This window comes from Acanthopagrus latus, chromosome 8 (assembly GCF_904848185.1).
Source record: "Acanthopagrus latus isolate v.2019 chromosome 8, fAcaLat1.1, whole genome shotgun sequence".
NCBI classification, from domain to species: Eukaryota; Metazoa; Chordata; class Actinopteri; order Spariformes; family Sparidae; genus Acanthopagrus; species Acanthopagrus latus.
The window spans coordinates 5918039-5930370 of record NC_051046.1 but is presented as its reverse complement, the minus strand read 5'-3'; the positions used below and the strand labels follow the sequence as shown (position 1 = coordinate 5930370).

Here is a 12332-nt window from a genome sequence, read left to right as displayed (position 1 = left end):
CCGCTAATGCTGTGTCCACGAGTTCCAGTAACAAGCTAACAAACATCACAAAATCAAAGATGCTAACAACACTTTCCGTCCTGATTCGTCTAAAAATTTGCTGATTTTTTGTGCAGAACAGACTTCTCGTCTAATCTGCAGCTCAAACATGTTTCGTCATGACTGAATCTCCCTGATCTTTGATCTGCACTGATCTCTCACTTGTCAGTGGTTAAGTTAATGTGTGAGAACCACAAAATATTAATCATAGAGTATTTTGACATACTTTACACGCACTTTATTTAATCAGGAATTAACACTGAGATTGTTATTTAAGGTGCAAGTGAGCCTTAGCGTGATAAGAATGAAATACAAAGACATATAGAGCTAGTTTTCATGTTCATAATTTTGAATTTTCTCATACTGTCCAGTGCTGCAGCTCAGTTTAAGCTCCTGTCTCTTCAAGGCCCGCCTCCTTAATGCCCGGTCCACTGTGATTGGTCAGTTCAAACGCGCTTGACAACAGAGCAGCCGTGCAAAATTTATTCTCAAGAACCGAAATAGCTGCTAAACATACATTTGTCAAATGTGTGACACAGGGACATAGTGTGATGTCACAAAGTCCCAGAATTAAAGGCAGGACTACCGATGAGGCGTTTAAGGAGCAGTGTTTTCTGTGGGAAAGAGGCGCTTCTGTTGGCACAGACTTTGACCTTTTTTAAATTTTGAGATATTTTACATGCGCAAGAACCTGATATAAAATACTGAAGGAAAGAAAAAATGAAAATCATAATAGGTCTCCTTTAAATACACTTTCAAATAGACAACAGCTTGACAAAATGACCGATATACTTGTTGCTGGTATGAAACTGAATACAAATACAAACATATTCTGTATAAATATGTAGAAAAAAAAGAGTAAAAAATGTTTATAAATGAATGAAAATGTTCTAAGATAACTTGACGTTCGTTATAAAAACAGTACACTTGCATGTCTGGAGGGGAACTTTGAATATTCCAACACAACACTGGAATATGTGTGACGATGAGCCGCCCGTGTCTGAAGCCGCGGTGTGCTTGTGTGCGCCTGGTAAACATGATATGACGGCTATGACACCTTAGATTCAGGGAGTTAAGCGAGCATGCATTGTGCAAGCAATGATACAATAACAGGCTGTGTACTTCTCAGTCACCATATCTTCGTATGCTGCATTCATGTGCACTCACCGTGGTTTGAACCGAGCTGTCTCTCATGTGAAGCTCAGCCTGTTACAGTCATGTTTGCAGACCTGAGACAAAGCCCCCCTTTGCATGGAAACACACTCTTACTTTCTGTTTGGTCCATATGAGCACTGCTAGAGAGTTTACCTGCCTGCGTCTCCTGCCCGGATGTGACTGTCTTTTACTTGGGTTCAAGGTGGTGGTTGGAGACAAGGTGGTGCTGATGCCAGTGAACGCAGGGCAGCCGCTTCACGCCAGTAACATCGAGCTGCTGGACAACCCCGGCTGCAAAGAGGTGGGATGAGATCAGCGCCGGTAACATACAGCAAGTCTTCTAGTTTAATTAGTGGCTGGTGTTATCAGGAACATGTCATTTAATTTCTCTTTATTCTCCGCTTCATGCCGCAGGTCAACGCCGTCAACTGCAACACCAGCTGGAAGATTGCCTTGTTCATGAAGTTTAGCGACTACAGGGAAGATGTTCTGAAGGGGGTGTGTTGTTTTTTACTTTATCTTTTAGTCTTTAGAGCCAACAGCATGCATGTATCTGCTGCAGAAATCTAAGTTTTTTTGTTTTTTTCCCCCTGTCCTCTTGTCAGGGAGACGTGGTGCGGCTGTTTCACGCCGAGCAGGAGAAGTTTCTGACAGGTGACGAGTACAAGAAGCAGCAGCACGTCTTCCTCAGGACCACGCTGCGGCAGTCGGCCACATCGGCCACCAGCTCCAAGGCTCTCTGGGAGATCGAGGTAGAACGAGCACAGGAATAAACAACATTGTTTATGGATCCAGTTGAAAAGAATCATTTGTCAAGCTCAGTTTAAATAAAATAAATCAACAGTTGTTTCATTTTCAAGCAGCTGAATTGATGGTTTGGTCATATTATTATAGTTAAGGGCCATTTTGCACAAACCTTTATTTCCTCTTCGATGACCTTTTGTCTGCCCGTCTGCCGCTTCAACCTTTAATTCTTTGTCACACATTGTCTATTGTATTTCATCTTCCCCTTATCAGCTTTCACTGAATTGTAGTTCCTGTTGTGCCGGAACGTACTTATGTTACCGTATCAGCTGTTGAGATGTTGTCGTGTCAGTATGACGAACACAAATTCCTGCTGTGCTCATGACTCTCCCTCTGACCCTGCAGAGATGTTGGTGCACCCACGCCCTGAAAAGTGACTCGTTGATGTTAAGTTACACAGGAAGTGTAATAAGTTACTTTTGACTTGAAATCTACAACATAGATAACGTCTCTTCCATCATATAACTTACCCAGCGACAAGCTTCTGTGCATGTTGCCCAGCGAACGTCCCTCCTCAGACATTTTCTGCTCTGAAATCTAGTTTCTGTCATTGAGCCGGAGTCCTTCCTGCCTCACTGGCAGTAAACGCCTCATTTCCAGCAACAGTGTTTTTATTTACATTGCTATGCTGCCGTATCAGATCACTCAGAGTTCTGGGAGAATTTAACCCACATGTTGTATTTTTCGCGGTTCTCTCGCGCAAAATTTGCGACAAACAACAATCTCTCTTTGCGTCTTTGACTTGACAAACTCAAAATAATGCCTAATGAATTCACTTCCAGCTGTTGACAGTTAATCTCTCTCCCTCATCCTCCATCCTTACTGCAGTGATTTACCTGGTAGTCTGTCGTGTCCTGACCTGACCTGCCGCACATACACGTCAATCTGTTCCTGCAGCGCAGGAATGCAGCATTACTTCATAGAACAACTGTGATATAATTGGTCATTTGGAAATTGCAAACCCTGACGCTGCTTGTTAGTAGGGAAAGTAAGAATATTACAGTAACTAGTTAGATACTTTCCAGCACTGCCTGTTTCATTTAGTTTGTGAATTATTGTCATTTTAAATAACAGAAATTATACCAAAAACCAGTCCTGTCCTACACGGAGCTGTACAGATTTAAAAGGAAATGTATAATTTATGAAAAAAGCTTCCTTGAAAGACCTTAACAAACCCAGACTCTCAGTGACCAGTGCTGTTTTAAACATACAGATGTAAAATGAATGAAAACTACGAATAATGTTTTAAAAGTCACTCTGCGTTGTATCAGAGTGGTTCAAGTCAAGCATAGACTGACACTGAACCTTGCAGGAGACAGAAAACATCACAGACGGAGGATAAAAAGCTGATGTTCGTAGACGTTTCATGCTACTTGTCTCGTGTCAGGTTGTGCACTACGACCCCTGCAGAGGTGGAGCCGGCCAGTGGAACAGCCTCTTTCGCTTCAAACACCTGGCGACCGGGAATTACCTCGCAGCGGAGGTGAGTCTGTCACGCGCCTCTGCTTCCATCGCTTGGTTCAGTCTCCGCTTCATGATTGTAATTAACTCTGCAGCAACTTCAGAAAGTCGCTCGCACTCCTGATCACTTTGTCTGAGTCACTGAAGCACAGCTGAAGGGGAGTTTAGGGGATGTGCTGTAGGTGGCAGTGTTCCCATTGATATGGCCACTATCGCCCATCTCTGGCTGCTGAGCAGTCTGGATTTGGGTGAATGGGGGGGGGTGATAATGACAGGATTATGATCAGAGCTTTCTGAGATTTCTTGAGGTCACTGACTGCTCATTTCCCCTGCAGGTGAACCCTGAATTCAAAGACAACACGGTGGAGCCCAAAGGAGAGGTGAGTCGGTCAAACACGGCTGTAAAAAACACTGCAAACCTCGCCTCTGATCGGCCGCCACTAACATAATTTTCACATTTTATGATTCAGGACACGCAAAAGGCAATGCAAATAGTTTGTAATGTTGCACAATAGATGAGTCACGGCGCCCTCGAACTGAAGATACAAGTGTGTTTTCGTAGAGGGAGCAATTATCTCAGCGGTTATTCGTTGTCTGTCCAACTTCGGGCCCTTCTCTGCGTCTCCTCATGCTTTGGTTATGCAATATCACCAGTTCTCTCACACTCGCAAAGTACTTCTGCTCGCACTCAGGCACGCACACAGAACTCTGAATCTATATCTAGACATTTCGTTCAGCTCTCAGCTACGTTGCGCATTTGTATTCTGGCAACGCACAGGAACACACACGCACAAACACACACACACACACACAGCCTCACACTCTCTCATGCACATGCTGAATTTCAGACACACAGGGGGCTCCTTACATAACGTCTGGGTGTGGGGGTGCCCTGCGAGAGGGGATGGAGGGGAGGCAGACGTGCTGTCTGCTCTGCTCCACTCGCCTGTGCTAAGCTGGTGGGGTGAGTCACCAGCATGGGAGGAGGAGGGGGGGAGTGGGAGGATGGAGAAGCTGAGGCGTGGAGGCAGCTCTGGGGAGCTTCCCATTGACATGCAGAGAACAGTGGGAGAAATTAACCCTCGCCATTATCTGCTGCATCTGCACAGCGCAGACTGTTAGCAGCCTACGTGCTGCAGTGTCGAACGCAGCACACAGAGAAGACACGGCTCTCCGGCTACATTTCTGCGTAAATTGATACCTCATTAGTGTAAGGCGCTGTGACAGTGTAGTTTGGCTCGCATCCGTCTGTCGTCAATTATAGATTTTATCAACAGTCGGGCTATCAGTTTTCTGCGCCAGTATGTGTGGAAAGTCGAAGCAAACCGACTCAAAACACGTCTCTGCTTTTACTTCTTGGTCACATGGACTCACTGACACTCGACATCACTTTCACTGTTCACTCTAATGAGGCTGTATTTTAGGATTATAGCCAGATGTGAGGGGTGACTGATCAGTTCATGGCCTAAGGCAGATGAAAAGGAGTTATACAGGTCTTCTTTTCCGCTCGACTCTTTTGAGTGATCAGGTAGAAGTTTGTGGTTAACAACGCTTGTGCTATTTCTGTTTCGGGTCATTGAAAATTGCAAGTCAGCGCTCTGTGAGGAAATGGACAAGACGTCAAGTCCACAGTGATGACGGCTGCCAACCAGACATGCAGATTCTCGTCCTGTTCACCTGTTTTAACGCCCTCAGACTATCATACCTGTTCTAGTCAGTGATGATGATGATGATGATGATGATGATGATGATATCGCTGGTCTGGAAAACTTTCTAGCTGGTTGTAAACATCAACTTCTACAGAGAAGGAATCTGTTTGGTTCCACAACCTTTTGACTAAGTGTGTAAATGTAGAAGTGGATGATTCGACTCCTTCTACTTCACATCTCGTTCACATGTGTAAGTCATACTACAATTACATGCTGGCTTTTTCCTCCTTTTTCTGTATTTTAGTATTAGAAACTGACTTCTTTGGAATTGTGCACTTTGTATTTTAATCATAGTCTTTTATAGACGCACACAAGATTTTAGATTTCCTGAGAAGAAGGAGGGAAAACTTGAGGAATAATCAGAATCAATGAAGACACACGTGGCGTTGAAACACAAGTTATTGAATGTTTGAGCTGAACATATGTCGTCTTGATCTGCGTGCTCTGGTTTACTTTGGACTCGAATCCTAAAGTTTAGATTTACGATCGCAATTGGAGAAAAGCGGCAAATTTAGAATCATGAGGATTTGACATTTTTACTTAAAAATGGCTTAAATGATTGATCAGTTGTTAAAAAAAGTTGCAGATTGATCTTCTGAGTGACCTACTATCAACTAAACTCACCAACAGCTTGAGTCGACAAAATAACAGTTTACAGAAATAATCAGTAACCAAAGTCGTAATTAGATGCACACACAGGCTCCAGGTAAAGTTCAGTGACTTGTAACAGCATAAACACACTTGTGCATCTTTCTGTTATATATTTAAATATACAGGCTGACACCATACAAAGGGACATGTAGTGTTGTGCACTGTGTGTTTAAAAAAAAAAATAATCCACTGTGCGAGTATTGATAAAAGACTTAACTGTCTGCGCCGTACAAGCTTTAAGACTGCTGACACTAACTTGTCCTTCCTGTGTGTGTGTGTGTGTGTGTGTGTGTGTGTGTGTGTGTGTGTGTGTGTGTGTGTGTGTGTTGCAGAACGAGACGGACATTGTGTTCTCCAAGAAGAAGCATCAGGCAGCGGACAAGATTGCTTTCACCCTGGTTTCTGTTCCCCATGGGAATGACATCGCCTCTCTGTTTGAGCTGGACGCCACCACCCTGCAGCGGGCCGACTGCCTCGTGCCCAGGTCAGACGCTCATCCCGGGGCGGGTGGTGGGGGTAACATCTGCTGTAGTTTTGATCCGCGGGGGGGCATTTTTTTCTCCTGAGTTCACAGCACAGAGCACAGCGGTTCTTGTCAGGAAAGCTGCCATTAGGGTGAGATAATATCACTTAGGCTGACACCAAAACCATCTGCTGCTGCGAGTTTCCTTCAAGAAAGTGTCGTTTTGTTTGTCGGGAATAAAATCCTTACTGGATCATTTCACAAACAAGTGGAACTGTGTTAGAAGTTCAGGTGTGTCATTCAGTTCAGCATCGTGCAGTAAATGTATACAGTACATTTATGAATTTAGCATGCTAACAATCATGCTGAACACAAAGAGCACACAGGGTTTTGCAGGTATCTTCTGGTCATAAACCAAAGAGTTGGATACATTTTAAAAAAAATGTACCTCACAAATGACAAATTACCAAAGTTTATCCTCAGGAGGATACAAATGTCTTTACCAGACTTCATGGCAGCCCATGTAGGAGTTGTTAAGATAACTAAATGTTAAAGGTGTTGTTAGAGGAAAAGTCAGGGAATCAGAAGAACTCAGCAGGTTTTTATGCTTTGGGGTCCAAGATGCAATATGTAACTTTCAGAAGTTAACAAAATGATCAACAGAATATGAAGAAGTAAAAGGTTTGATGTCATGATGGCTGCAGTATGTATTGTTGCAGAGGTATTGACTGAAGTTAGCATATAAAGCTATCAGCTAACCCTGGCCCGGCACAGTCTACAGCTCCTGGTCTAACAGTGTGTAAACACCAACACTGGACCGCTAGCTGCACCGCTAACTGAGCCAACTACATAATGGCAGCTACAGTTAGCAGCAGTTAGCGGTGACTCTGGTGATATGCTGCCCCCTGTTGGTGTGGAGTAAGAATTCGCCAGGTGGCCACTTTTAACATTTTGCACCTTTAAGATTAGATTTGAGGCTGACTGACTCTCTAGGATCAGTTCATTAACAGCAATAACAAGCAATCAACTAAAATAATGATAATAAAAGTTAAACTCTAAGTGCTGGACAGAAGAAAAAGTGACCTTACAGATATAATGAATATGTACAATGAACTCCATGAGTATAATTCATCTGTGCTGAATTATCTGAAGCACCTAAATTTGCTAGAACCAGGTCATCACATAAAGAAACCTCATATTATTATGACCTAGTGAAGAGGGATGGCTACTAATCATAATGCAGAGTATAAATGCACAGGGCCTCAGTAAAAATACAGTGCACATGCTAAACTACCTGTCCTGTCCTCAGAAACTCCTACGTGAGACTTCGGCACCTGTGCACCAACACCTGGGTGACGAGCACCAACGTCCCCATCGACGCAGAGGAGGAGCGCCCGGTTATGCTCAAGGTCTCCACACACACCTGTCCACACACACACACACACACACGCACACACACACACACACTTGTCCACACCCACACAGACACACAAGTTAAACAAACATGGATGCATTGTTTGGACTCTTCTCTCGGCTCTCACGACAGATCGGCACCTGCCCCACTAAAGAGGACAAAGAGGCTTTCGCCATCGTGTCCGTTCCCCTGTCGGAGGTCAGAGACCTGGACTTTGCCAACGACGCCAGCAAGGTCCTGGAGTCGACAGTGAGGAAGCTTCAGTACGGCAACATCGCTCAGAATGAGAGGAGGTACGGACGCATGACGGGACATGTGACGCGGGACGGCGTGCACGTTTTTGTGATTGCATTTCATTGTATCGTCCTTGATATGTATTTTCAGGTTTGTGACTAAGCTCCTGGAGGACCTGGTGTTCTTTGTGTGCGTGGTACCAAACAACGGCCAGGATGTTCTGTCCGTGGTCACCTCAACACCCAACCGAGAGAGGCAGAAACTCATGAGGGAACAAAACATCCTCGCCCAGGTTGGCACGAGCACACAAGCGCAAATTCAGAAGTGTTTTTTTACCAAATTATTTTCCTTTTTATTCATCATCGTACGCTCGGTTCCTGTCCCTTCAGATCTTCGGCATCCTGAAGGCTCCGTTCACGGATCAGGGCGAGGGTCCGATGCTCAAGTTGGAGGATTTGGGCGACCAGCGTTACGCTCACTTCAAGTACATGTTGAGGCTCTGCTACCGGGTGCTACGCCACTCCCAGCAGGACTATCGCAAGAACCAGGCATGTTTTCCTCCTCGTGCACAAGTCTGACATCGAGTATTCATTGAGTTCATCCACTTGTATGATTACCACAGGGATGTGGGGAAGCTGAAGGACAGAGGATGGATCTTCGTTTTCATGACATGTTTCAGAAACAGGGGATGAGAGCAAACACATATGAAGTCATCAGGAAATCAGTAAATCGAAGGCAGTATTCGAGATATAGGATGTGATTTTTATGAGGCGGGTTTCATCTTTACTCAGACTGTCGGTGATATTTCCAAGATAAAGGCGATGAGAATGTTTTTTTAGTTTTTTTTAAGATGAGATTCTGGCTTTTTTTCTGGGAGATTATCAGTCTGACCACAGCTGCTGTGACGATGCCCTCAATCAAGAAAACAAAGGCGTCTTCAAACAGTCTTTAGAATCGATTGTTGGACTGGAGATAAATAATTCACGACATGTTTGTTAATGAAAGTGGGCTGAGCGGATGATAGAAGTTTTATTTTGGAGGAAGTTAATTTACACTGAAGGCTTTGTGCGGCTCAGGTACGACCAGCTGCTGCTAACTTAAGCCTTCATAAGAGATTCTACTTCTCTCTGCGTTTCAGCACGTCATAGATAAACATAAGACGCGTGTGTGAGGTTTTATAACAAGAGTAAAACTAGTACAGCAGCTGTACCTACCTTTTCATTTCCTGCTTTTATTCTCGTTCCACTCACCAAATAGTTACTTCACCACAGCAACTGGCCTTTTTTTTTAAAAGACACTTCTACACGTCACGGGAGGAAAACCACAGGTGTCAAAGATAAAACCTTGACTAGAACAAATCTGTTGTTAATGACATTAGTATCACATGTGCGTCTCTATTATAACATATCAAAACGCCTGCTGTGAAAATGCCTCAGATACAGCTGGAGCTCAAGAGGTGGAGCAGGTTGTCTAGTAATCGAAAGGGCGCTGGTTCGAATCCCCGGCTCCCCCAACTGCATGTCAAAGTGTCCTTGAGCAAGATACTGAACCCCAAACTGCTCCTGCTGAGCAACCTCTGCCATCGGTGTGTGAATGGGTGAATGTGACGAGTGTTTCGAGTGGTCTGTAGACTGGAACATTCGCCAGGAACACCTTTGAAAATATGAAGATGCTTGTGTTTCTCAATTTTATTTATTGGAAATTAAGTATTTTAGTTTATGTTCGGTACGTCAAGCAGACAAAGCAACACCTTGATGAACGCAGCCGTCATTTGCGACCCTCGTCTGACCACACGTAGGTCGTGTTGAGCCGCTCGGTGGCCAACAAAATTTTATCCTCCTCAGACTTTTTCCTCTCGACTTCATGCCGCCGCCACATCGCAAGTGTTTACAGCCAAGTGTGTTTTTCTTTATGCCGCGCAGGAATACATAGCCAAGAAGTTCTCCATCATGCAGTCTCAGATTGGGTATGAGATCCTGGCCGAGGACACCATCACCGCCCTGCTGCACAACAACCGCAAGCTGCTGGAGAAACACATCACAGCCAGAGAGATCGAGACCTTCGTCAGCCTGCTGAGGCGCAACAGGGAGCCCAGGTCAGACACGTTCGCCTCCCGCAGATGAGATGACCCAAAGAAACTATTTAATAATAGGAAGTATAGGAAGAGTCTGACAGAGCGGATACAACTGTGTGATTCTATAGACATAAGACACGATGATAGAAACACAGTATAACAGTGGAAATACATTTCTCATTTGTAAATCAAATTTTTTAACATTCAAGTTTTAAACTGTGCAAGTTGAATCAGGCTCATGTTATTTTCATATTCTTAAATCTATAAAGATATATATTTAATTATATTTAGTTATTGAATACAGTATATAAAATGATATATAGATATACCAAGTAATGCAGTTTTTCATATATTCTATTAAAAAAATCACGTTTCCCCAAAATATTATCTAGTAATATATGCATAACATCTATTTTAAGTATATTTTTCAATAAATATCAGTATATATTACCAATGTATTATCAAAAAGTACATTCATTATATTTTGTTTTATATTCTTGAAGCAAAATAAATGTGAACCACTTCCATATATTGCTATATTGCTATATTGCTTGTTAATAAGGGTCAGATTGATGCAATCAAGACAATTTATGAATCCTCCCTATTTAAACTTGCTTTTTTAATTTAAGATGGACATTTTTTAAAATCAGAAATTCACCTATGATTTCACCTCATGAGCTATTTGATGACACATGTTGTTGTGAGGTATCGGAGTGTGTTTGTAACTATATTAAATCAACTTTACATGTCAAAATACAGAAAATTCTTGGAGTAAAACTGAATAATCACAAGATTCTACATGCAGGCAGGAACACGCTCAGAGTCTCTCGTGTACAATCAGTCCGTGTGTTCCTGTGTCGGATCTTTTGTGTGTGTGTGTGTGTGTGTGTGTGTGAGAAACATTTGGTTTAATGTGTTGATTCATGTCTGCTTTTGTTCTCCCAGATTCCTGGATTATCTCTCTGATCTCTGCGTGTCCAACAAGACTGCCATCCCCGTCACGCAGGAGCTTATCTGTAAATTTATGCTGAACCCCACCAACGCAGATATCCTCATCCAGACCAAGTGAGTCACACCCTGTGGTACCTATATTTAAAGCATCCAAGTTGAGCCTGTCGTATTTCAGTCGCTCTGTCTTCAAACATGTGTAAACACGCACATACGGCGCTCTGTGCAGTTTCTCCTCGTGTGAAACAGTCCCGACGTCGGACTGTCGTATGTGCAGTTTGACGAGGAACGGCTTTATGTCGCATGTTCTCCCTCACAGGCTGATCCCCAACACGGAGAACACCCTGGAGTCGTCTCTGCTGCAGGAGGAGGCGGAGGAGGAGGAGGTTTGGCTCTACTGGATCGACAGCCACAAGGAGCCCCACGGCAAATCCATTCGCCACCTGGCCCAGGATGCCAAGGGCAACCACAAGATGGATGTAGACATCATCACCTATTACAGGTGACGGTGCTGCACCTGCTTTCCCCAGTAACACACAAGCAAGAAACAATACACTTTACTTTTCCCTTTATTCCCCTCCACATGATGAGCTTCTTCTCGCCCCTCGTCTCCTCTGTAGGTACCAGCTCAACCTGTTTGCTAAAATGTGTCTGGACCGTCAGTACCTAGCCATCAACCAGATCACCTGCCAGCTCCCCGTGGATCTGATCCTGCGCTGCATGTTCGACGACTGCCTGCCCTACAACCTCCGGGCCTCCTTCTGCCGCCTCATGCTGCACATGCACGTGGACCGCGACCCGCAGGAGGCCGTGGTGCCCGTTCGCTACGCCCGCCTGTGGACCGAGATCCCCTCCAAGATCACCATCCATGAGTAGGCGTCCGTCCGTGTGATTATGTGTGTTACATGCAGGCTGTGATCGTGATTGAGGTCGTGCTTCTCCGCAGGTTCGAGTACGAGTCCACCGACACCTCCAGGGAGGAGATGAAGAGGAAGTTTGCTCCCACTATGGAGTTTGTGGAAGAATACCTGAGAGATGTGGTCAGCCAGCCTTACCCTTTCGGGGATAAAGACAAAAATGAACTCACGCTAGAGGTAAACTAAACTGCAGCATTTCTCATTTTCTTCATTCTCTCATGTCGGCTCTTCACGTGACGCTCTGGTCTTACTTTTCTCCTGCAGGTGGTGAATCTGGCCCGTAACCTGGTTTACTTCGGCTTCTACAGCTTCAGCGAGCTGCTGCGTCTCACGCGCACTCTGCTGGCCATCCTGGATATTGTCCAGCACCCACTCACCTTCATGAACAAGCTCAACAAGAGCCCAGAGGCTGGTCAGTGCTGCAACACAGTCAAAGTGCACAATTTCACTGCATTGCTCACCA

General features: G+C 44.4%; 1 protein-coding gene across 5 annotated transcripts in view; it reads left to right on the top strand.

Moving 5' to 3' along the window:
- itpr2 (inositol 1,4,5-trisphosphate receptor, type 2) overlaps positions 1-12332 on the top strand; it is a 68962-nt gene that overhangs the window by 11092 nt on the left and 45538 nt on the right. For all 5 annotated transcript variants that reach the window (XM_037106622.1, XM_037106621.1, XM_037106623.1 and 2 more), the window contains exons 6-21: positions 1397-1495; positions 1609-1692; positions 1800-1946; positions 3386-3481; positions 3795-3839; positions 6152-6303; positions 7592-7691; positions 7829-7989; positions 8081-8222; positions 8320-8478; positions 9853-10025; positions 10950-11069; positions 11272-11454; positions 11573-11824; positions 11899-12046; positions 12134-12281. In XM_037106622.1, the coding sequence (XP_036962517.1) occupies positions 1397-1495; positions 1609-1692; positions 1800-1946; positions 3386-3481; positions 3795-3839; positions 6152-6303; positions 7592-7691; positions 7829-7989; positions 8081-8222; positions 8320-8478; positions 9853-10025; positions 10950-11069; positions 11272-11454; positions 11573-11824; positions 11899-12046; positions 12134-12281 (2209 nt within the window). The remainder of the gene's footprint in view (positions 1-1396; positions 1496-1608; positions 1693-1799; positions 1947-3385; positions 3482-3794; positions 3840-6151; positions 6304-7591; positions 7692-7828; positions 7990-8080; positions 8223-8319; positions 8479-9852; positions 10026-10949; positions 11070-11271; positions 11455-11572; positions 11825-11898; positions 12047-12133; positions 12282-12332) is intronic.